This window comes from Grammomys surdaster, unplaced genomic scaffold (assembly GCF_004785775.1).
Source record: "Grammomys surdaster isolate TR1022 unplaced genomic scaffold, NIH_TR_1.0 126248, whole genome shotgun sequence".
Classification (NCBI taxonomy): Eukaryota; Metazoa; Chordata; class Mammalia; order Rodentia; family Muridae; genus Grammomys; species Grammomys surdaster.
The window spans coordinates 6148470-6174935 of record NW_021621048.1 but is presented as its reverse complement, the minus strand read 5'-3'; the positions used below and the strand labels follow the sequence as shown (position 1 = coordinate 6174935).

The window sequence follows — 26466 nt, the reverse complement described above, 5'->3', positions numbered from 1 at the left end:
TGGCTGCTCTCCCAGAGGACCTGGGTTCAATTTCCAGTACCCATAGGGCAGCTCTCTGTAACTCCAGTTTGCAGGGGATCCGACTCCCCCACACATGCAGGCTAATCACTAATGCAAATAAAATAAGATTAAAATAAATAATTAAAAAATAAAACAATGGCCGGGCGGTGGTGGTGCCTTTAATCCCAGCATTTAGAAGGCAGAGGCAGGTGGATTTCTGAGTTCGAGGCCAGCCTGGTCTACAGAGTGAGTTCCAGGACAGTCAGGACTACACAGAGAAACCCTGTCTCAAAAAACCAAAAAAATAAAAAATAAAAATAAAAAATAAAAAAATAAAACAAAACAATAAAAAAAAACAAATGCCAATCATACCATTTTTTTTTCCTGATAATACTAAAAACCTAGATGTTAAATTTAGGCAATAACCTAATGTAATAGGTTAATATGACAAACCTTGTAATAAAAGCTGCCTGGTGATGGTGAATTAAAATCTCAACGGAAATTAGTGTAATGGCTGAAGTTGAGATCGTATTTTTCAACACAAACAGATGTTAAGTATAGAAATAAAAACATGAGCTTGTTTTTGTTTGTCTTGTTTTTCTGAAATAAAGCTCACTCTGTAGCCCAGGCTAGTCCTGATCTCATTATTTAGCCCAGCAGCCATCCTCTTGCTCCAACAGCCTGAGCACTGGAAGTACAGGCATGGCCCTCCACTAAGTTGACATTCGTGTGTGTGTGTGTGTATGTGTGTGTGTGTATACCACATGTGTTCAGGTGCCCGAGGAGGCTAGAGAGAGATTTGGCACCCTTGGGGTTGGAGTTACAGGCAATCTTAAGCCACCCAACATGGGTGCTATGAACTGAACTTGGGTCCTCTGGACGAATAGGAAACACCTTTAACAACTAAGCAGTTGTTGCTTTGTTGGGGACAGGGTTATATGATTGGGGGTGGGAACACAGGGTACATATGTGCATTCAGTTCTCTCCTTCAACCTTCACAGGGGTTCCAGAGATCAAACTCAGGTCACCAGGCTTCCACATAGTGTGTGCTTTTACCCACTGAGCCATCTCACTAGCCCTAAGCAATTTTTAAATTTTTGTTTTTCTTTTGTGCTGCTGGAAATAGACCCCAGGACCTTGAGCATGCTGGGCAAACACAGTGTGTCACTAAGCTACATCGCAAGACCAAAACATGAGCTTTTTTAACCAAATTTCCTAAAATATAGAAATGTGTGGTTTTTGTTTTGTTTTTAGACTAGATCTCACTATATCACCCTGGCTGGCCTGGAACACATGATGTAGTCCAGGATGGCCTTGAAGCCATGGAGATCCATTTGCCTCTGCCTCCTGAGTTAGAAATGTGTTTTTATAATGTTCTTTTTTACTTTGCAACTAGGTTTCACTAATGCAATGCAAGCTGGCCTTGATCCTCTTGTCTTAGCCTCCTGAGTGCTGGAATTACATGGCATGTCACACATGTGACATGTACCACAGTCAGCTTGTAATATTCTTTTAAAATCAATTCATGTGAGTACTGAGAAAAATGTGTCACCTCCTATATTGATATTTCTTTTTTCTTTTGTTTTAGTTTTTTTGTTTTGTTTTGTTTTGAGACAGAGTTTCTCTGTATAGCCCGGGCTGTCCTGATACTCCTTCTGTAGACCAGGCTGGCCTAAAACTCTTAGACATCTGCCTGCCTCTGCCTCCGGAGTAGCTGGGATTAAAGGCTTGAGCCAACACTGACTTGCTGGAAGTGGTTTTAATGTATATTTCCTGAGGAGTGTGAGAACACTTAGTCACATCGGAAGTGTCCCTTTCCTATAATATCATCTTGTAGTATTTAGGCATAACTGGCCAAAGAGCCCAGCAGGGGAAGTTTGCTGAGAACCACAAACAAACCAAAACTATGCCTCTCTATTGCACTGGTTAGTTTGTCGATTTAACACAAGCTAGAGTCACTTAAGAAAGACCCTCAACTGAGAAAATGCTTCCATCAGATTGACCAGTGGACAAGCTTGTGGGACATTTCCTTGATTATCGATTCATTTGGAAGGATCCAGTCCTCTGTGGTGATGCTATGCCCCGGCAGGTGTGTTGAGTCTTTAAGGCAAGATGAACAAGGCAGTGGAAGCAAGCCAGTAAGGAGCACTACTCCATGGCCCCTGCTCCAGTTCCTGTCTGGAGTTCCTGCCTTCAGGTTCTGGCCCTGACTTCATGGGTGATGACAGACTGACGTCTAAGCTGTAAGATGAAGTAACTCTTCCTTCCCAAGTAGCTTTTGGTCAGAGTGCTCAGTAACATCACTAACAACCCTAAGTATGACAATTGGGTAGAGGAGTAGACACATGTTCATGGCACAGTCTTTGGCTTTTAAAAAAACAAAACACAAAACACAAACCCCTGAAGATTACCAGCAGGGCATATTTTCTATCTCTGCACTATCCATCAACTCTTTATTCTTGCAATTCATAAATGAAATTCTGAAATAGTAAAACCTAGAAAGACAAAAGGGAAAAGCAACCCAGTCCCCTCCCCTAAATTTGTGATGTTCTTATTACACTAAAAACAGCTTTTATTTTTCCTACTTAAAAAATATGAGGTGGGCGGTGGTGGTGTCCAAGATCTTTAATTCCAGCACTCAGGAGGCAGAGGCAGATCTCTGAGTTCTAGACCAGTCTGGTCTACAGAGTGAGTTCCATGACAACAGAGCTACATAGTGAGACCCAATCTCAAACAAAACAAAACAAAACAAAACAAAAAAATTATGTATGTAAGTGTATGCCTGCCGAGGCTAGAAGAGGGCACTGGAGGTACAAGCTGTGATACTCCAGTAGATGCCAGACGGGTTCCTCTAAAATAACAGCAAGTGCTCTTTTGGATTTTTTTGTTTGTTTGTTTGTTTGTTTGTTTGTTTTCGAGACAGGGTTTCTGTGTGTAGCTTTGGCTGTCCTGGAACTCACTCTGTAGACCAGGCTGGCCTCGAACTCAGAAATCCACCTGCCTCTGCCTCCCGAGTGCTGGGATTAAAGGCGTGCGCCACCTCCGCCCGGCTAGCAAGTGCTCTTATTTTCCTTTTCTTTGAGTCAGAGTCTCCTAAGCAGCTTAAACTGATCTCAACTACAATTGGTGTGTGAAATTCAAAAATATGTTTATATATCTATTATTTATTTATATTTATAAATATATATTTATACATATCATATATATGATAAATGATATATATGATATGTAAAAGGCTGTATATGTTATACAAATTTACATACATTTTGTGCATATATTATAAATTTAGCAATCCACAAAATTCAAAATCTGAGGAAAGCTCATCAGGGAAAAGTGCACTGTAGACTACAGTTTCTTTGTAAATTGCATTACCTTTGACAGCATCTTTTATTACAGTGACAAACTGAGCCCAGAGAGCATCCGGATCGATTTCAACCCAGCCAGGTTGAGGGTAAACATTTTCCACCTATTCATGAAAACAAGATTTAGTGACAATGGCATTAGACCAAGCTGAAAATATTGGCATCTTAAACTACTGGTTAAAAATAATTAACATCATTGCATTTAATCTTTACTGTTTAGAGAGAGAGCCTGGTATATACAAAACCGTGGGCTCATTCTCCACCCACCCTGAAATGATGAAATAATAAAAGTTATCTACCAACACAGCAGCATTCAGATGTCTATAGAGGGTTTACATTTTACTTTAGCTTTTCATTTATTTTTCAAGATATCAATGAAGATGTTTTGTAATTGGTGGCACATGCCTTTAATCCCAGCACTTGAGGTGCAGAGGTGGGCAGATCTCTGTGAGTCTGAGGCCAGCCTGGTCTACAAAGAAAGTTCCAGGACAACCAGGGCTACCCAGAGAAACTCTGTCTCAGAAAATCCAAACAAACAAAACAGCACACAGCTCTGCCAGCACCCCAGAAGCTGAAACACCAGGAGAGCCTCAACAGCCTCAGCTACATTGTGAGTTGCAGGCCACCGTGGGCTAAACAGCAAAACTCTGTCTCAAAATTAACAGCAACAAAGAAAAAGACAACTAGGGAGGAATACTGCCCAGGAGGTTGTGGATTAACTCCTGAGTTCATACAGAAGCTACACTAGTCGGGATGTGTCCCTGAATAGGGAACTAAAGAGAATGAAGGGACAGATCGATGCCCAGTTCCCTGCCTGACCGCTTGATGGTGCACACACAAGCACAGGCAATTTATAACTATAAGCCAAGCACAGTGCCACACACTTGTGATCCCAGCAGGTGGGAGGCAGAGGCAGGAGGATCATAAACTGTAGACCAGCCTGGACTACACAGGGAGACCTTTCCTTAAAAAAATCTAAGTAAACAAATGAATACATGAATACATACATACATACATACATATATACATACGGAAAGAGGGCTATCAGGAAAGTGAATGTTCCTGGCATGGGCAGAGTACACAGCTATAATCTTAGTAATCAGAAGGCAGAAAGCTCAGTTTAAGATTCCCAATGGCAAGGATAGTTCAAGACCACCCTATGTCATAAAATCAGAGGAGGGAAGGGAGAGGAAAAGAGGAGAGGGGGACAAGAAAAGGAAGGGGGAGGAATGAAGAGGGAAAAAAAGGGGGAGGGAAAGAGGACAGGAAAGGGGAGAGAGGGAAGGTCAGGGAGAGAGCCAGGGAGGGAAGAAAGAATTAAATTATAAAGTGCACATTAATAGAAAATAGCTGCGTATGGTTACCCAAGACATGATCTAAATTCAGACTATATAAAGGAAGCTCAGCAGGCAAATGAACAGCCCAATTTAAAAATGCACAAAACAAAAATAAATAAATAAATAAATAAATAAATAAAGATGAGCAAAGTAGCAAAACAGGCAATTCCCAAAAAAAAATATATGGATGGTAAATACGCACACAAGGGCATTAAAACTCGTTAGGTGTTAGAAAGATACAAATTGCTAGCTAGGTGTGATGGTTCATGTTTCCAATCCCGGCACTGGGGAGACAGAGGCAGGAGGATCTCTGTGAGTTCAAGGCCAACTGGGTCTATATATGGAGTTACAGGACAGCCAGGGCTCCCTAAGAAAACCCTGTCCCAAAATTTTAAACAAACAAACGAGAGAGGGGGCGTTGGGACTGGAGAGAAGCTCAGCACTAGCTACACAGCTGACCTGGACTCAATTCCCAGCATCCACATGGTAGCTCACATCTATCTTCCGGTTCCAGAGGATCTAACACTCACCCTTCTGGTCCCCATGGATACTGCACACTCATGGTGCACAGACATACATGCAGGTAAAAGACCCATACACATAAGTTAAAATTTTAAACATCTAAAAAAATATTAAAAAAAAACCAACAAAACCAATCTGTTACCACTAATTGTAGATAAGTACAGGTGATAGCATAATGAAGCAGTCACAGGCGGCTCAGCAGAAGGTGCCTGAGCCCCATCCCCAGAACTCACATAAAAGTAAAAAGAGAACTAAAGTCATGAGGCTGCCCCTCTGCCATCCACAGAGCGCTATGGCACTGAGCCAACACACACATTATGGACATGCCCACGTAGCCCCCCCACCACCAAGTAATAAAATAGTAAATATGAATAAATACATGAGCCAAACAGTTACATATACTGATGGATATGCAGTACGATGAACTGCCAGTAAGAATGCAAAATGGTACACCTGATCAAGAAAAGGAGTGGGTTTGGGTGCTGGTGGGTGGATGATGGGGACTGTGTGATGTGCTTTGTTTTGAGACAGGGTCTCACTCATCAGGCTGGGCCCAGACTCTCTGCTTAACCTAAGATGACTTTGAACTGCTAATTCTCCTGCCTCAGCCTTCCAAGTATAGAATCACATGCACGTGGCCACACCCCCTGCTCAGCAAATTCTTTCGAAGATAAACATTCCTTTCCAGGCATAATGGCGTCTTTAATCCTAGCACTCAGGAAGCAGAGGTAGGAGGATCTCTGTGAGGCTAGCCTGGTTTACATAGTGAGTTCTAGGCCAGCCAGGGCTATATGATGAGTCTATGTCTTAAAAAAAAAAAAAAGGGGCTGGAGAGATGGCTCAGAGGTTAAGAGCACTGACTGTTCTTCCAGAGGTCCTGAGTTCAATTCCCAGCAACCACATGGTGGCTCACAACCATCTGTAATGGAATCCAATGTCCACTTCTAGTGTGTCTGAAGACAGCTACAGTGTACTCATATACATAAATAAAATAAATCTTTAAAAAAAAAAAAAAAAAAAAAAAAAAAAAGCCAAAAAACAGATAAACACTTATCTACCACATGCTCCAATGCACCCACTCCTGAGTGTTTACCCCAGAGAACTGAGAACACACACTCCCACTGTCTATTCATAACTGTCAGAAACTGGGAACAATCTAAATGTCCCTCCATATGAGTATGAAGTGATGAATTCCACACGAGTGATATATTACTACAGGATAAGGTGGAACAGGCTGGGTTCAGTTCAACGACAGGACATTTGTCTAGCAAGTGCCAGGCCTTGGTTTAGTCCCCAGGAGCAGACAGAAAACAAACCAGCAAACCAGGAATGAGCCGTGGATACACACAGCTTGAGCAAATCTCAAAAGGCTATCAGCTGAGTAACTCGGCTCTGGAGTGCCTTATTGTATGAGTCTATATAAGACATTTCTTTTTTCTGTTGTTCTCTTTCCTTTTAATTCCAACAGAAAGAAATGTTTACCGTGGCACATTGCAAGGGGTGGCAGGCTGCAGAGTAACTCCTCGTGTTGCCCCTCCTGCCTCAGCCCTCATGATTAAAGCATGCACTGTCATATCCAACTTGTGCACGGGTACACAAGTGTGCACACGTGTACAGCCTTCCTCCTTTGCCTCTCACTATGATAAAATGCCCTGATAAAAGGCAACAGAAGGGTAACCCTGTCTGGGGACCCACCCCAGTTACACAGGAGCTGGCTGCTTCTCTTCTCTTAGACTCTCCACTAGTAAAACTCCCTTCCAGGAAAAAAAAAAAATTAAGGCAACTTAAAAGACAAAGGCTTTACTCTGGCACCCAGTTCATCATGGTGGCCTAGCCACGGTGGCTGGAACCTCCAGCAGCTGGTCACACTGCATCCCCACTCGGGAATAGAGATCAGTTGTTCCCATGGTGTACAGGCTAGAATCCCCTGCCCAGAGAATGGTCCCATCTACAGTTAAGATCCTTCTTCCGAAACCTTTAACATGATCAAGATAATCCCTCAGGACCAAGGTCAGAGGCACATTCCTGGACGTTCCCAGGTCTACGGTTAACACTAATTATGCAAAAAGGCCATCGAGGGAGAGTCTCCTACTTGGATCTGGGGCTTGTCTACTCGGCTAGTCTAGCTAGGTGGTTAGCAACAGGGCCCCCTCTCTGTCATCCAAGCGCTGGAAGCACAGAGGGGCTGTCATGCCCACCCAATACAAACATGGGTGCTGGAGGTCCAAACTCCAGTTCTCATGCTTGTACGGCAAGCACAATATCCTCCGAGCTATACCTCCAGTCCCACACTCAACTTTTACCTGATCGTCTTCAGAAGACAAAACTATGTAATGGAGAAGAGACAGGTGTTACACTCAGTGAGGGGGGCTGGTGGGAAGCCAATAAGGTCACGGGGTGTGAAGGAGTTTTTAGGTTAGTCTCCTATAGGTACTAACACTCAAAGAAATATAACCACCATCATCCCCCCAAAATCTCCATTTTATGTTTTAATTTGGTGGTAATTTAAAAAAATTAAAACCATTCCTTTTTGTGTTGGATGGGGGTTTGTGTGTGTGTGTGTGTGTGTGTGTGTGTGTGTGTGTGCGCACACACGTACACATGCACGCATACTTATATGTACATGCAGGTGTGCATGTCTGTGTTTGGTGGAGGTCAGAGGTCTTCCTCTGTCACTTTCCACCTTATTTTTTCCAGACATGGTCTCTCACTGTTTCAGCTAGGATGGCTGGCCACCAGGCTGCAGCGATCTGCCTGTCTGCTACTACAACCCACTGTGACATGACACTCATGCTGGTACAGCAAGTGCTCTACCCAGAGTCTCTACCCAGTTCTGTTGCTTCTCTCAGTGAGGACTTGCTATGTAGCTCAGACTGGCCCTTCAACTCCTAGTGCCTAGTTACATGTGCTACCCACACTGCACCTAACTTGTTTTGGCTTTTTTCTTCCTTCATTTTTTTTTCCTGTTAATAGTTAATGGAATTGGAGAGATCGCTTAATAGTTAAGAGCACTTGCTGCCTTTCCTGAGTAACTGAGTTCAGTTCCTAGAACCCACGTCAGCTGGCTCATGCCCATCTTTAACTCCGACTCCTGGGAATCTGAGGCCCCCTTCTAGACTCTGCAGGCATGCATGTGGCATACGTGCTTATACACAAACATAGACACATAAACAAAAATCTTAAAATAACCATTTAAAAATGTTTTAAGAGCCTATAGCTTACAAATTTAACTAATGGCTTGAACAAATACATTTATCCATGATACTTTTCAAGAATCCGATAAAAGAAAAACAACAAAAATAAAAATAACCAGGTATAGGCCACACACCTGCCATCATGGCACTCAGGAGGTCTGTTTTGAGTTCCAGGGCAGCTCGGATTACAAACAGACACTATCTCAAAAAGAAGGCACCAGAACAAGAACAAAGAGAAGAGGATAAACAGGATCAGAGTGGATTTAACAAATGTTTTTAGTATGAACAAAGAACAAGCAGGTGGGAAAGCTTGACACAGAAGACAATACCCTGTGCAGATTCCATTCAACTCCTTCACTCACTCCAAGAAAAATCAGTAAAATGCTGTATAAGACCTGAGTCAGATTACCTCTCTTCTGCTCCTCAGAAAGGAGCGCCCACAGGAGGTGTCTCCCCTATTTCTCTCCCTCAGTATCTGTGAGTGCTTCCGACTTTACAGGCACTGCAGAGACAAAGGGGGTGTGTGCTAGTCACTCAAACTCAGACAAGAGCCCATAGCAGAGAGTGGAGATTCTAGGCTGGCTGAGCCCTGGAAAGGGGGTAAAGTCTCCTTAAGGCTCCCTGAAGGCCCTGAGTCACACTGTGGCTTCTCACCGGGCAACAGGTGCTAGGTTCACCCTCTGGAGAAGCTGATCTTACGAACATCAGCCAGAGATCAGTACTTTAGATACTCAAGGATGAGCAGGAAGCCCACCAGAAGTACCGTTTTAAGAAACTGTCCAACATGGAAGAAGTAGTCAAGATGAGAACTGAAAAGCCAGATGTGTTAGAAGGTGATGGGGGCATGGGTGTCTGCTACTCTCCCGTGTGTTCCTAGGAAGCAGGTTTAACAAAATCTACTCCTCTCCCAGCAAGCAATTTGCCAGGCTTTTCTAATTATGTTAGAATGTTTCAACTGCAACAAACAATTTCTCTCGCTCAAAACAACTTCATGTGGGTATCCTTCCTTCAAGCCTCCAGGCCTTTAGACCTAATGGTGGGACTTCAGGATTCTATCACCTACATGGCTGGACAGCGCATGCCATGTCTGTTTTCACCAGAGGTTTTTATAGTTCAGTTTTGGAGGTTGATAGTTCAAAATCACGACACCCTCCTTAGTTCAGCAAGGGTTCCCTTGGCTGCATCATACTGGGGTGGAAGGAAACAACACCACGTGCCTGGAGCACACACAAGAAGAAAGAGCCGTGCATGGTGGCACACCTCTGTGATCCGAGCACTTAGGAGTCTTAGACAGGAATGTTGCCAAGAGTCTGAAGTCACCAGAAGTGGGGGAGCAGGAAGGGGGGGTTAAGAGAAGATGAGCAGACAGGGAGAGGAGGAGGAGGGAAGAGGAGGAGGGAGAGAGGAGGGGAAGAGGAGAAAGAAAAGAAGGGAATGAGGGAGAGAGAAGGAGGAAGAAGAGAAAGGAGAAGGGAGGAGGGAAAGGAGGAGGAGGAAGAGACAGGAAGCAGAGAGCAGGAAGCCAGTGTTCCTGCAGTTACCACAGATACACAGTTATCTCTTGTGTGCTAAACAGGGAAGTACCTTAATCCCCTCTAAGGACAGCTCCCTCCCTTATAATATAAGGATTTCTCCCTAGGAGCCACTTCTTTCAGATTCTACAGCTCCAGGAAGGACCACACTGGCTGTCTAAGATTCTAAAGTTAATCCTTGGGAACAAGCTCAAACCACTGGAAACCCTAATGATGTAACATGAGAAATGTGCTCCCTACAGAAGACTAAGCCAAAATAGCAGAAAACAGTGAAAGTCGAGAAGAAAACATCTTCAGTTGATTAAAAGTCAGAGCCTGATTTTCAAGAGTGACCACGGCTTGCCAATGCTGGAGGCCTTGATGTGCTGGGACTTTCTATCCTGTTCTTCCAACCATCACATTTTACGGTTTTCACAGAAGCACGATGTCCTTCTGGGAAAGAGCATGATAAAGTCTCTCCAGTTTCCAAAACAAAACATCAATACACATGTGAGGGCCTCAAATATGGGCCACTGTTCTAGCATTTAACACTAACATTTAACTGTCCATAAAGACTTTTTTAGTATTTTGTGGGTGCGGATAAATGCCACAGAGCATGTAAGAAGGTCAGGGGTAAACTTGGATGAATCAGTTCTACCATGTGGGTCCTAGGATTGACGTCAGGCCATCAGGCCTGATAGCAAGTGCCCTTACCCAGTGAGCCATCTCAATGGCCCCCCAAGAGAGTGGAGGCATAAAATTACTGGGGTTGAGGGTTTTACACAGGGGATCTTGTGTGCGATGGGGGGGCTGGGTGGGGATACTCAGTGTCACCATAAAAAAATGAAGAAAAAAAAAAAACCTGAAATCTCCCTAGAAGCCCCATACAAACTGAATGCAAAGGTTCATGTTTGGATTTAAACTTTTATTTAAAGATCATGTCTTGCTCAAGTATCCAAAGGATGACCATTCCCTTTTGATTTCTTTTCCATGTGCCTTGTTTGGCTATATGAAGCAAATCCTCCTACACTAAAATTTTAAGTTTTTATGAATAATCTTTCCATTATAAAAGAAAGGGTGTAACTTCCATTGAGAAGTCAGACACAGATTATATGGCTAAGTCACAGAACCCATGAAGTAAACTGAATTCCTAGCATTTTAATTATTTTGATTTTGAGACAGAGTCTCACTGTGTAGCCCTGGTTTGGCCTGGAACCTGCTATGAAGAACAAAGAGGCTGGCCTCGAACTTCCTGAGATCTGACTGCCTCTGCCCTCCACGAATGAAGATTAAAGATGTACACTACGAGGCCCGGCTCTCATATCATTTACTCTGCACTCATGAAGTACTAAGTGCCAAATAATAGTGTAGACCAGCAAGACCTCATTCTTAATGAATTCAGCTCTCTGCAGCACAGCCCCAGACGGTGCCTGTTTATGTTTTTGTTGGTTGGGAATAACTTGCACATGTCAGGCCAGTATGCTTGGACTAACAATCTAATGCACAATTAAGTTTCACTAGAGACAGCATACATAAAATTATTCTTAAAAGCGACCACATAAGCAAAGACTAGTGGTGTCTCAGCAGGGGTAGAAGAGGAGAGTTCCAGACCATCCTTAGATACATAGAAAGATACTAAAACCACAAATATACAAACACAAACAAAAACCGCTACAACTTATTTATGTACAGAGTTATCTACCCAGAAGCATACTTTTAAGTACTGACATCAACTATCACAATTTAGGACAGTGCTTAGCATTCCAAAGACAGGGTTCTTCTCGTCAATTCCCAGGCATCTTCCCTACATAGCCTTGGCTAGCTCAGAGCCCCATCTGCAGACCAGGCAGGTAGCTCAGAGACCCACCTGCCTCTATCTTCCAGGCCCTGAAATTAAAGGTGTGTATCACCAAACCCCAATACTTTCTAAAAAAACCCAATTTTCCTCAAATTGTGCAACAACTGTGCAGCTTTGTCTACCAACTTTTTAACGATTTATCAACTTTTCTATTTCCTTGGAGGTGGGGGGCACACTTGTGCCATAGTTTAAAGTGCAGAGGACAGAGGACAGCCTGCTCGCTCCTTCCTCCCTGTCTGACTCAGGGATCCAATTCAAGCTGTGATGCTGAGGAGCACTGGGAAATCCCCTCTACCTGCTGAGCCATCTCCTTTTTGAACCAAATATTCAATCCTTAATTTGAAAAAACAATTTAAAAACCGCACCATTTCAGCAAAAGTACTTTGTGACTAGAACTGCAAGAAAAACTAAGAAGTATCGTTGTGTTTATGATAAAGACTTGCAATAAGACAAGAGTTCAGTATGTGCCTGACCTGTCCTTAAAGGTTGGAACAGGGATGGGCTGAGTGGGTGGGCAGTGTTCCTACACAGCTAGCCAGAACAGTGGCAGTCGCTGCAACTCACCTCCTAGCACAGAATCCTGAAGGAAACATCTATTTTTTCAAAGTAAATTCTCAAGGCGGTCACTCACCCTAGTAGGGTAACACACGAGAATAAGGGGGAACCCAGGGCTATAGGGAAGAAGTTAAATGGTTCTCATATTCCTTCACTGATATTTTAAACATTAGAAAATGCTAGTATTGAAAGGAGTAAATAAGTACACTACACCCAATCAACCGCACTGCCCATTGTATAAAAATCAGCGCTTCATTAAAATGGGGGTTGGCTGTTGACCAATACCATCTGTTAACAAAGACCAACCAATGCTTTGGCAGGCTTCTCAAGCCAGAAGATACTTTTTTAATGAATTCTCAAAGATGGAAAGAAGTAAGGATAACAAAGCTTTAAAAACTTGCTCAGTGTCTCCAGTATCCATGAAAGTTAGATGCTAATGTGAGGACCTAGCACTTTTAGAAATACAACGATGACAACCAGGAAGGTGGCTTGGCAGGAAAAAGTACATCTACCAAGCCTGAAGACCTGAGTTCAATCCCAGGGACCAACACGGTGGAAGGAAAAAAAAAACCAATGCCCAAGAAAGTTGTCCTCTGACTCCCAAATGTGTACCATAGCACGTGAGCAAACACTGATACACAAATAATAAACGCAACAAATTGTTTTTAAATAACAGAACCGAAAAAAAAAAACAGTTTACATTCCATCAAAATCTGAAGAGCTAAAAGGCATGAAAGGTGGATGAGGAAGTGCAGAAAAACCAGGCAAATCACAACCACCTTCTGTCCACATACACACAACCTGCCCGCGAGAGTCACCTCGGTTCCACCCAGGTAAAGCTAGAGCGCTGAGCCCCGCGGGACAGGAAGCGAGCCACAGGCACCCGGCCACGCCGACCCAAGCCCCCAGAGGTGCAGGAAGAGCGAGCGTGCAGTCAGAGCCTCAGACCCACCCGCCGCGCCTAGTCACCTTCTGCGCGCTGGAGCCTCGCACCCGCGCCGTCCGGTCATAGACGTGGCAGCGGATCACGGTGCTGCCCACGTCCAACCCCAGCACGAAGCGAGAGGGCGACGAGGCTGGCGCGCTTGGCTCCTCGTGCCGCTGTTCTGCACCCGCCTGCTGCCCTGACATCGCGACCCCGAACACTGCAGCCGCCACGGGCCGGCCAGCGCAGAGCTATAAACGCCAGACTCCGGGCGGAGCGCTCGCGGGCCGCCCCTCCCACGCCGCGCCCTGCCCCGCCCCTCCGCGAGACCACCGACCCGCCCCTCCGCGAGATTCGGCCCCGCCCCTTCACGAGACCCCGCCCCGCCTCGCTCAGCTCCTTCGGGAGGCTCCGCTACCCCACGCTCCGCCCCTGGCACCGTGACGTCAGAGCAGCGCGCCGAGCAGCTCGTGGGAACTTGGCAAAGATGGCGTTTACAGCCCTGTTGTGCTGGTTGTCACGGTTCAGCGACCGTTACTTCGAAACTTTTTAGTTCCCTTCTAGCCCAGATTACTTTTTACGAATGTCTTTTAGGAAAAAATCAAAGTGAGATGAAAAATTTTAAAACTTTTTTTTCATGTCACTTAATTTTTCTTGCCTGTGTTTATGTATGTGTTCCACATGTACCTGGTGCCTGTAGAGGTCAGAAGAGGACGTTCGGTGACTGCGAGCTTCCATATAGGTGGTGGGAACCGAACCCCAGTCTTCAGCAACTAGTGCTTTTAACCAGTGAGCCATCTTTCCAGTCCCATGAAAAGACATTCAGCCAAAAGTAAAGGAAGTTTCTCATGAAGTCCCTTCCCGGAAAAGCTTGCATGTATTATACACAGCAATGAATAGATGTCCAAGTGTTGTAATGACACTAAAGGGCCTTTGCCGCGACACAGATAAAGAGAGAAAAAATTAAATGTCGTGAAAATATATTGTGGGTAACTTATCAGCTTACAGGAATATCTTGTTCATATTACCCTGTTAGCCTACTTGCTTTCCATATTTTTGCCAAATTGAATTTGGGCTGTCACTTGAACATGAACTCCATTGTTTGTAGCTTCTCTTGATAGTCTGTCTCTACACAGCAATGCCTGTTTGCTCCATATGGTGCAGGTCTGCCCTATATCGATGTTGACCAATTGGTCATGAGTGTGTGACTTCCCAGCCTTGTATGCATGACTAATAGCCCTATGCTGTCTGGTTCTTTTGAGAAACTGAAACCGAACAAATACCAGAGGGAAGGCAGAGCCAGAGTCTGAGAACCACAACTAAAGTTTGACCTTGTTCCTCAAGGCAATCTCTTAATAGGACCTAAGGCTCCCTGGGATTATATATGCTCTTATCATGGACGCTGGGCATCAAACTCCGGTCCTCATGCTTGACAGGCAAGCACATTACCTATTGAGGTATCTCTCCTAGTCCCTGAGGGAAAGAGACTTTAAGGAATTGGGAATACACAGTTGTAGGTCCAGGCAAGCATAGAAACTTGTAGGGCAGGCTGGCAGGCTGGAAAACAAGGCAGATTCCTGTGCTACAGTTTAAAGAATTCCTCCTTTCTGACGCTTGCTCGTGCCCTTTTCCAAAGCCTGGCTGGTGTTCAACTAATTGGTAGAGGCTCAGTCACATTTGGGGGTGGGTCATCTTTACCCGGGGATACTGATTTAAATGTCAATCACATCTAAATACCCCATCCCACAGCAACATACAAATAACCTAGTCAAGCTTATACATACAGTTAGCCATTAGTCTTCCCACTTACAACTAAGAAAAGTTATGTGTTGATAGTGTTAACAGTTGGCATATTTCTCACAGTGGTATTTCTTGAGGTTCTTGGACTCTGGGACTTTGTGATCATTTCATTATCAATACCTTAAGTGTGAAAGAGCAGAACTTAAAAACTACTTAGTCTAGGATTTTTAAACAGTTTTCTAAGTTTTGTTTTATTGTTTGTTGGTTGGTTGTTTTTTTTTTTTTTGGAAACAGGGTTTCTCTGTGTAGCCCCAGCTGTCCTGGAACTCACTCTGTAGACCAGGCTGGCCTGGAACTCAGAAATCCACCTGCCTCTGCCTCCCAAGTGCTGGGATTAAAGGCGTGTGCCACCACTGCCCGGCAGTTTTGTTTTATTTCTCTTGAGACAAAGTCTGAATGTAGCAGAGGCTGGCCTAGAATGCAAGCCGTTCATCCTGACTTAGCCTCATATTGGGATTACAGAAATGTTCCACCATACTAAGCACAATTTTCTGATTTCAAACAAATTTTGACAACCTTGACAAATGTCATCACCTGAAGAAAACTTGTTTTTTTAGAATATCATTTATCTTTGTTAATTTCATAAATACATACAATGTGTCTTTTAAAACATTCTTATGTGTATGAATGTTTTGCCTGTATGTATATATGTACAACACATGTGTGCCTGGTGCCCTTGGAGGTCAGACGTGGGCATCAGAGCCCCTGGGACTGGAGCTACAGATGGTTGTCAACTGCCATGGAGTGTGGGAATCAAACCCAGTTCCTCTGCACAGGCAGTAAGTACTCTTAGCCTCTGAGTCCACTCTCCAGCCCCATACAATTTATCTTGATAATATTCACCCTCAATCTTCCCTTCCTATTCCTCTTGACATCTCTCAACAGGCCCCCTCTCCTCTTCCCCTCTGCCCTTCCCAACCCAGTGGGTCCAATCCAATTAGTGCTGCTGCTGGACTATTAACTTGATGTTGTGCAAGTCAATCACTAGCAGCAGTATGGTCATAGGTGCAAAAGCCATGCCATGTCCAGGAGGCAGCATTTCACAGCACGCCTCCCCGGTCTCCCACTCCTACATTATTTCTGCCCTCTCTTTCAGGGAGTACTCTGAGCCTGGGGAGAAAGGACTTGGTATAGATAGATAGCCTATCCAGGGCTGAGCACAACAGCCTCTTTTCAGTTTTAAAAAACAAACAAACAAACAAACAAACAAACAAAAGAACTAGTTACAAGTCTGCATTGACTACTGCCCACTATGTAAAGAAGCTTCCCTGGCCAAGACTGACAGCGACACTAGTCTGTGTGTATGAATATAAATACTTAGAAGGCAGTTTGACGACATGAGCATTTAACAAAACAACAATCATAGGTTTCCCTCTAGGGCATATGATCTCCACAGCCATGAGCTTTGGCCCAGATTTATAATGTCACATATGAATTCCCTCCTGTGAAGTGGGTCACAAATCCAATCAGCAGGTGGTTACCTCCGTAACCTTCATGCCACAATTTTACCATTTTGTCTTGCCTAGCATCTTTGTGTCGTAGCATTCAGAGTTCACTGGGAGGTTATACCATTGATAATTTTTCTCCTCCAGTGGTCTGGATCCAGATGTAGAACTCTCAGCTACTTCTCCAGCACCATGTCTGCCTCCCTGCTGCTGTGCTTCCCACCATACGGACAATGGACTAAAACTCTGAAGCTATAAGCGAGACCCCAATTAAATGCTTCATTTTATGAGTTTCGGTGGGCATGGTGTCTCTTCACAGTAATAGACACTGACTAAGACACAGGGTCTCGTGTAACTCAGGCTAGCCTTGAAGTGACTATGCTGCCAGGCATCACTGCACTCTCACTCCTCCTACCTGCGCCTCCCAAATGCTGGTGTTACTGCCAGGCTCCCTTGTGCACAACTACAATTAACATTTTGCCCACAAGTTCAGATATCGATTGTCAGGGAAATTGAACATAAAGGATTCACTTAAAAATCACCCACTGCCTTAAGAGGGCAGACTGAAGAGACCTGGAGAAATGAAAGATCCTGTGTGTCTCCTGGGTTCCTCATTCTCAACCAGAGCTTCTCACCCTGCTTTGCCCACAATGAAAAATCCCTGCAGCACATGGAGCACAGAGATTTCTAAATGACTTCTGATAATGGGACAGGTCAGTCCATTGTCCACTCTGCAGAGGTCACTGCTTGGTGTGGCCTTGCATCTGGCCTGGCTGTCCCTTCTCAGATCCCAGCCTTGGCTGCTCTCCCAGGCTCTTTTCCCCACTGCTATGGCTTCTTACACTTTATCCTCTTACCACAGGCTCAGTACTAGAACTCATGTACCCGCCTCGCCTCCCACACACCAAAGGAACTTGGACACACTTCCCAGAGCTAAGTCAGCAGGTCACCATTCCTTCATATTCCACAGAGAAATGGACGATACTTCAGGTCAGAGCTGAGAAGTCTTGATGGCCTTCTTCCTTTAAGGGTATTTATCACAGTCTCTCCTTTATTGATCCCTGGTTTCTCTGGATAGAGGAAGTTCTTGGAACATGGACCAAAACAAACTGGTCCAGTTGATGCACACAGAGTTCCAAGGTTCCCACGCATTCCTGTCTTCCAAGTTGGCTCCTGCACACGTGCTGGGGTCTGGTTTTCTCGGTACACTTGTCTGGCGAAGATGCATGTCCTTCTAGTGATCTCCATTGAGTGTTTTAGCTACACAGGTTAGGGATGGTTACTGCTTCTATGCAGTGAACTCCTTGAGGGAAGGGTCTGAGTCTCAGTCTGTTTGTTTGTTTATTGGCCTTTGAGGCACAGAAAATATTCAGTGAAGAAATGAAACACCAAATTAGTGTGTTCATGTCCTAGACCTCATCTTCTGCTTGGCTTGGCCACAAGACACACAGGATGCTGAGCCCTCCCATGTCTCCGTGTTAACACAGGATGCTGAACTCTCCCATGTCTCCATGTTATTGGGTTATACAAACACAGGCACACTCTTAGCCAACTTGCAGGAGAAGCCTGAGGCAGGTGCAGACTAAGTACATGAATGTCAAACCACTGGCTTGAAGCTCAGACAACAGGTCCTTACCTCCTGTTGAGGCCTAGTTACAAGCTCTAAAAATTATCCAGAACCTGTGCTTTACAGCATTTAAAAATTGAAGTCTTTGGGTTAGCTCTTTTCTGAAAGTAGGCTTTTCAAATTGTACAAGCTTAGGGTTCCACAAAATCTTCAACCTTTCCCCCTTACTTAGCTCTTAGAAATCCCTTCTTCCCTACAGCATGAACTCCCTCTTTTGCACACCCAAGTGGTGGTCCACAATCCTGCAGAGCAACCGCCCAGAGTTGCAGAACCCATCGGAAGCCCCTCAGCTCTAATGCCCACTGAGGCCGAGGCTGTTCCCTCAAATAGCTGAGCACTGCTGGCTTCTGGGTAGGGCGACCCTGTAGCCCCTGCCCATACTTCACACCTGTTCACTGAAGTCCATCCCATTCTTTCCTGAGAGCTGTGAAGTCAAAAGAAATTAGAACAAAGAACTTGAAACTTGCAGCCTGAGGTCCTTCACTGTCTGGAAACAAAAGAATCAAAATTCAAAGAGGAATTGGAAATTTCAAGATGAAGTAACAAGCTGGGAATCTCCCTGTGCCCTGCCCTCAGGAAAGAGGGCACATAGGCAAAGGCCTTGGAGGCCTCAAGATGCCCTTGGCTAGTGGGATAGTAGGTCAGCTTGCTTGCTTTCCTCTTCTCCCTCCTACTCTATTTTTTTGTTGTTGTTGGTTTCCCTCTCCCTCCCCTCCCCACTTTTGTGACAGTGACTCACTGTGTATCCCAGCCTAAGTTCAAACTAATGGCCCACTTGCCTCAGCCCTTCTAGCAGGGATTACAGGTGTGCACCTTGAGCTAGAGGCCACCGCTTCATTGATCTTCACCTGACGGTTTAACCTTCATCCAGCCTGGCTGCTGCTTCTCCGCTTCCGGGCTTGGCCGCTCTCCTGCTTCTTGCCTCACCATTGTCACCTTTTATACTTGATCCTCGTCCAGAATACCCACAGTTCCAACTCAGTGTACCAAACTCCCACAATGCTCCAGAAATTTGGACAGAGTCTCTGGCACTGGGTCAAACAGAAGCCATCCCAATCACTGCAATGGAACTCATGTTTAAGTCTCCCAGAAACCAGCAGTGGAATGCTCAGCCCGTGAGTGATGGAAACAGGATTTCTCCTTATTTAGTAATTCTCTGGGCACCCTAAAACCTCCTCTATCTCCAGAAAAAGATAAGAGCCTTACCTGTCACCCAGATAAGAGTACATAAAAGCCAACAGTGGGACTGGTTTTCAGTCCTGATAGAAACTTGAATAGCTACAAGGTTTCAGCCTGTCCAGAACCTCTACAACCCTGAAGAGATTGTCATCTTTCCTGTAGTTGATCTTTGGGGAGACTTCAATCTAGGCACCTTCCAATCTAAAGGAAACCAAAGTCGCAGCAGCACACCTGCCCATCTGCAGGCCCCTGAGAAGCATCCGGTGTCAGAAACACGAGCAGACACATTCCTCAGCTCTTAAATTCTTCCCTCCTGAAGTGTATTAAATGACAGGAAATCTCTTCATCCACTGACTTATCTGTTATCAAGTCGTGGGAGTGAAGAAGCCACACAATGCACAGTGTCGTGAACCAGTTTCTTAAGCTTAGGGCCACTCAGGGGCTGGTATGTCAGAAAGGCCTTCACGTGAGAGAAGCTCTTTCCTCTTCTCTGCTCAGTGACAAAGTTGAGATCCCTTCCTGAGATTGAAAAGCATGGAACCCATGGGAAAAATCAGATGAGAAGAGAGAGAAATGAAGTAAAGAAAGTAAAGACGGCACTGCAGAGAGGGGCAGCAGAGAAGAGCACTGGCTGCTCCCACAGGTCCTGGGCTTGGTGCCCAGCAGCCACACGATGACTCACAGCTGTCCATATCTTCAGTCCCCAGGGATCCAGTGCCCTCTCCAGACCTCTGCCGGGATTGGGCATCAGGCACACACATGGTATACATACACACAGGCAGACAAGGCACGTATACTCACAAAAGTAAACGAATCCTTTTAAAAATTAAAAAAAAAGACCCTAACAATAAAAATAGTGGTATTTGATGTCCAGACCACCAGGCCAGACAAGATGGTTACACTAGAGTTGAAACAGAAGTCAGTTCAGCAGAGCCCTCAGGATTGGGATGGAGCTTTGGTGACAACGGTGAACAGCACGATGGGATGTGATCTCTATGAGGCCTGGCTGTGGGTACCCTCACCTGCCATTTCAGCAGCAGTGCTTGTGATTTCTATCCCTCTCATTAGGCCTTTCCAGCACAGTGCTTTACAGTGAGCGCAAAAGATGATTCCTTTCTCTTATGTGACTTAGCCCTGGTCTCAATCGTTGTGGATCAAGCCCATCTGACAATGCTGTTTCCAGATGACTTTTAAGCTATTGTAAACATGATGATGGTGATGATGATGGTGATGGTGATGGTGATGGTGATGGTGATGGTGATGGTGATGGTGATGGTGACAGTTTATTTTGGTTTTTCAAGACAGGGTTTCTCTGTGTAGCCCTGGGTATCCTGGAGCTCACTCTGTAGACCAGGCTGACCTCGAACTTACAGAGATAGATACACCTGATTCTGACTCCTGAGTACAGGGATTAAAGGTGTGTGTTGCCACTGCCAGGAAGATGATTATTATTTAGAATGTACCTATATGGTTGGTTATTCTTGTTTTTGGGACAGGGGATCACTCTGCAGCCAGCAATCCTCTGCCTCCCAAGTCTTAGGATGGTAGTTGTATAACCTGACTGGTTACATATTTGCGAGATGCAACGTGTGCGTTAATAACATTTCTCTCTGCTTTGATAAGATACCAGGGAGAAAAAGGAAATACTAATTTTTTTTCATAGTTTCAGAAGTAGGAGCCAATCAAGAGTGTGATGGCTAATTCTGATTGTCAACTTGGCAGGACTCAGAATCTACCAAGAGGTATGCCTGTGGGCAGGTCTGTGAAGACAGTCTTAGAAGGATTATATGAAGGGGAAGACCCTCCCACAGAGCTGGCAGCACCTTCTGATGGATATAAAAAGAAGTCCCAAGAAAAAGCTTGTTGCTCATCCTGTCTTTGCTTGTAGCGGATGAGTTCATGAATCCTTTCCTGACAGCAGAGTGCAATTTCCTCAGCTTTCCACCAGGAACTGAAGACTCATGACTCTCCCAGACCCTTCCTGGCCTCCTCGGCCAGACTGAGACTGCTGAGGTCCCAAGCTGTATGGACTGAACAGCTACTGGCTTCTTGAACTCTCCAACGTATGCATGGCTGCTGTTGGGCTAAACAGCCATGTGGTTGTAAGCTATCCTAATAAAACCTCTTTATAGTTTACATACAGTCTATCTGTTCTGGTTCCCTAGAGAACCATGCCTAAGGTAGACAGCCTGGTGAAGGAAAGGTCACATCAGTGTACCAGGAAATAGAGAAAAGACAAAAGGAAGGGGCCCAGGACAGGGACCTGCAAGCACCTGCTTCCAGTGACTCTTTCCTCTAATAAGGCTCCACCTCCCAAAAATTTCAGAATCCAAATGATCCTTGCTGAGGCTAAAGTGTGCAAAACATGAATCTTGGAGAAACATTTCATATAAAAACTCTAGGGGGCTGGAGAGACATCTCAGTGGTTAAGAGGACTGACTGCTCTTCCAGAGGTCCTGAGTTCAATTCCCAGCAACCACATGGCGGCTTACAACCATCTGTAATGGGATTGGATGCCCTCTTCTGGTGTGTCTGAAGACAGCTACAGTGTACTCATATACATGAAATAAATAAAAGAAATCTTTTTAAAAAAAAATTCTAACAGTGTGGTAATTCGACATAAGGAAGTGTTCATCAAATGACAATGAGGCTCTGTCTGACGTAGAGTTAACGTGCTGATGGGAACGCTCAGGAGAAGGCGCTCTCGTCCCAGGTGCACACTTGTAAGCCCAGCACTTGGGAGGTGGAGGCAGGGAAGCAGGGGTCTTTAAAACAAATGGAGGTGGGGCTGGAGAAATGGCTCCGAGGTTAAGAACACTGGCTGCTCTTCCAAAGGACCCAGGTTCTGTTTCTAGCACCCACATGGCAGCTCACAACTGTCTGTAACTCCAATCCCAGGGGTTCTGACAGCTCACAAAGATATACATGCAAGTAAAACACCAATGCACATAAAACAAACAAAAACGAAACAAAAAACAAGTGACTGGGCAGTTAGCTGAGTTGGTAAAGTGCTTGCCTTGCGAGCAAGAGAGTCTGTGTTTAATTCCTACAACTATGTTTAATTTATTTATTTATTTATTTATTTATTTATTTATTTATTTATTTATTGGTTTTCCGAGACAGGGTTTCCCTGTATAATAGTCCTGGCTGTTCTGGAACTCACTCTGTAGACCAGGCTGGCCTTGAACTCAGAAATCCACCTGCCTCTGCCTCCCAAGTGCTGGGATTAGAGGCGTGTGCCACCACCGCCCAGTCTACAACAATGTTTAAAAAGAGCTGTAATGTGTAATACCAGTGCTAGAGAGGCAGAGACAGGTAAATCCATGGGGCTTGCTGGGCAGCTAGCTTCAGGCCAGTGAAAGACACCATTTCAGTAAAGAAGCTACATCTCTGAAGTGATGCGGAGGTTGTTCTCTGGTCTCCACACACATGGGCAAACACATGTAACACACACACACACACACACGGATAGGGTGCAGAACAAAAGAAATTATGGCTAATCATTACTTGTAATGTCGCTAAACCAGGTGTGGCTGCTGGTAATCCAGCAGGTGGGAAGCTGAAGCAAGACAATCGCCACAAGCACTGTGTTGCCAGCCTGGGTAAGACTTTGTCTCACTGAACAAAAACAAGGGCGGGGAAAGGGCAGGTAGAGCATTTTTCACATGCCTAAAACCCTGGGCTGTGTCCCCCAACACCATATAAAGCTATGTGTGGCAGCACATCCCCATAAAATAAATATGACAGTCGCTGCTAAGACTTCATTAGCAAATATTGGGTCATTTCTCTGAGAAGAAATGTGAGGTTAGGTTCTTTGGTCACGTTTTCATCCCTAAATCAATTCCTCAACTTATCTGTGCATGCTTCTGTTTTAAGACGCCTCATCATGTAGAAGCCATGGCCTATAGCACTGTCACTGCAGCCTCAGCAAGCCTGACTAGTGAATGCATTCCTTCATGCATTCCCTCCTTTTTTGGTTCTGTTTTAAAACAGGATCTTACATAGCTGCCGTTGGCTTGGACTTGCTGTGTATCCAAGGATGACTCTTGGCCTTCCTAATCTGCTCAAGTGTCAGGATTATAGGCAAGGATTGTCACAGCAGCAGCAACCTCTGCTTTACACGTTTACTTATTTATTTACTGGGGGAGAGGCATGCACTTGCATGTGTGTAGAACAAAGAATGTCTTGTGGGGATTGGTTCTCTCCACTATTTGGGCCTCAGGGATTGAACTCTGGTTGTCAGCTTTGGTGGCAAGCCTTTCCCTGGTAAGCCATCTCTCCTGCCTAGTGCAGTCTTCTTCTTCCTCTTCTCCCTCCTCTTCCTCCTCCTCCTCCTCCTCCTCCTCCTCCTCCAGCATCCCTGCGCAGGGGCCATGCTAATCTTCTCTGTATCGTTCCAATTTTAGCATATGTGTTGCCGAAGCGAGCACCAGTACAGTCTTCTTGAGCCAAGAATAATAGTGAGAATTTCAGATTTATGCTTGGGAAACAGCAAAATCACCAACACAAAACGTGAAAAACATAACTAGTATTGGAAGGGGACACATATTTATAGGATAAGAACTACAGACAGATGAAGGCTGAATGTTTGTGTGGCCCATGGCGTCTCTATGAGTGTAGTTCAGGGTTGAGCTGGTGGACTAGTTTATAAACCCAACTCCGAGAACAACAAGGCTCACTTACACCTGATGTTTCTTTTTCTTTTTCTTTTCTTTTCTTTTTTTTTTTGGTTTTTCGAGACAGGGTTTCTCTGTGTAGTCCTGGCTGTCCTGGAACTCACTCTGTAGACCAGGCTGGCCTCAAACTCAGAAATCTGCCTGCCTCTGCCTCCCAAGTGCTGGGATTAAAGGCGTGTGCCACCACTGCCCGGCTTTTTTTTTTTTTTCTTTAAAGATTTCTGTATTTATTTTATGTACATGAGTACACTGTTGCTCTCTTTAGAGACACCAGAAGAGGGCATCAGACCCCATTACAGATGGTTGTGAGCCACCATGTGGGTTGCTGGGAATTGAACTCAGGACCTCTGAAAGAGCAGTCAGTGTTTTTAACGGCTGAGCCATCTCTCCAGCCCGATGTTTCTTTTTCTTTTGATTCATCTGAGACAGATTTCACTATGTAGCCCTGGCTAACCTGACCCGTCACTATGTAGATAGGCTGGGCTTGAACTCACAGAGATCTGCCTGTCTGCCTACCTCCTGTGATATGTGGTTATGGGTGTGTAAGCTATTACACCTACCTAATGATGTTTTCTTTAGTGTTAGTAAAGTCTGTGATCCTCACTTAAAAATATCCCTTCTTTAGACACATTATCTTTTTTTTTTTTTCATTAAGTTTTGTTCCTCATGAATCACCTGCTGCTGTGGTGGTTTGAAAGAGACCTGTTCCTACAGCTCATATATTTGAATACTTGGTTTCAGTTGGTGGAACTGTTTGGGAAGGCGTGGCCTTGTTGGAGGAGGTGTGTCTCGGGGGTTTTAGGCACAGGCCTTTGAGGTTTCAAAGGCCCACTTGTGCTCGCTCTACCCAGTGTTTGTAGATCAGATCTAAGTTGTCAGCTACTGCTTCAGCTCCATGCCTGCCTGCCTCCTGCCATGCTCCCTGCCACAACAGTTAGACTCACCCTCTGAAACTGTAAATTCCAACAAATTCTTTCTTCTAGAAGTTGTGTCAAGGAGTCTCATGACTTGGTCAACGCATCTCTTCATAACAATTGAAAAGTTACTAAAGCAACTATTCTTTTGTGACAAGGTCTTTTGCTAACCTGGAGCTGAGAACAAGTGAGCTAGGCTTGCAGGTGAGCCCCAGGCACCTGACTGTGACGTGTGTACCACCATGCTTCACCTTTTGAAGGGAGAACGGTCTTGGGTCAAACTTCAGACTTGACTGAGCTATCTCCTTCACCTTTTCATTGGTTTTGGGAGGGGGGGATGTTGGGGTGCATTGTGTGAAGGTGTCTCTGTATATTCAGTTGTTAATTCTGTACCAACAGAGAGCTGAGTACTATCAGAACTTTGGTATTGTTCTTCTTGTGGCTCATCGCTGGTATCAGATCTTGTGAATACTCTTCCTCCAGAAGAGCCAGAAGATTAGAACAGATTGGCAAGTTAGTATGAGGCCAAGCAGAGAAATTCAGGCAGAAGCCAAAAGAAGCCAGATTGAACCAGTCTGTATGGAAGATTAGATTATATGGATGCTGGAAGCTTCCAGGCCTAGTTCTAGGGATAGTTAGAATAGAGAATAAAAGCCATGTATTCGCACTGTTGAGTATGGCTCTCATGTCATCCCTTCATCGATGCAAATCATAGCCAAATTAAAGCAAGCTTTATTTGTATACACATCAGAGCCAAACTGTCTACTGTCTTCCCCTATAGTGGGGCTCACAAGACCAACCCTGAGCCAGTTTCTCAGGCTCCTTTTATATGACAAAACATAGGATGGAAGGCTTTGCCAGCAAGAATAGTTAAAGAAGGGAAAACAGACAGTTCAGATTTTACAAAGCAGTTAGAGAAATCTTCCTGGAGCATTTGTTACAGAACATTTCATGGGTATGGGATGGGGTTCAGCTCAACTCTGAGAAACAGAAATTCAAATTTTATAGTAAACAGAAACTTAACATAGCCACAGACTCAGAATGGCTCCCAGGAACAAAATGGAGCCAGGCTGGTTCTTGAGATACAAGGTCTGGCTGAACTAAAATTTATATCATTCCTCTCCCCACTCTCTCCAAGTGCTGAAATTAAAGACACTTCTGAATAAATACAAAGAAGTCTTATTCCATTTATATGCAACCATTTATTGTGATTTCCATAGTTATTCATGGTAAATAAGGGCATACCTGAAAGCCTCTGTAATACCAGCACTTGGGAGCTGGAAGCAAGAAGATCAGAGATTCAGGGTCCTCCACAGCTGTATGAGTTGGAGGCCAGCCTGGTGATGTGAGACCCTGTCTCAACCACAATAGCAACAAGATGCAGGTTAAACTATTGGCCACTTGTTTCCAGGAGATTAGAGAAAGAGGCGGCTCTGAGAAGAGCTGGTATTTGCACCAGGCCAGAAACAGATAAACATTTGTCTTTCCACAGTGTTAGAATGTACCAAATAGCAAGAAATCCACACGGGTTGGCAGTTTCAATAACAGTATGTACTGTTAG

The 26466-nt window shown here is 44.7% G+C and overlaps 1 protein-coding gene and 1 pseudogene across 1 annotated transcript in view; both read right to left on the bottom strand.

Annotated features, from left to right (window-relative positions):
• The window catches only part of Gk5 (glycerol kinase 5), a 60978-nt gene extending 47508 nt beyond the window's left edge, over positions 1 to 13470 (bottom strand). The window contains exons 1-2 of the mRNA XM_028758975.1: positions 13309 to 13470; positions 3373 to 3466 (exon numbers count right to left, since the gene is read on the bottom strand). Coding sequence (XP_028614808.1) covers positions 3373 to 3466; positions 13309 to 13470 — 256 coding nt within the window. The remainder of the gene's footprint in view (positions 1 to 3372; positions 3467 to 13308) is intronic.
• A 10200-nt stretch (positions 13471 to 23670) lies between these two features.
• Positions 23671 to 23745, bottom strand: LOC114613641 (annotated as a pseudogene).
• Between the last annotated feature and the right edge of the window lie 2721 nt (positions 23746 to 26466).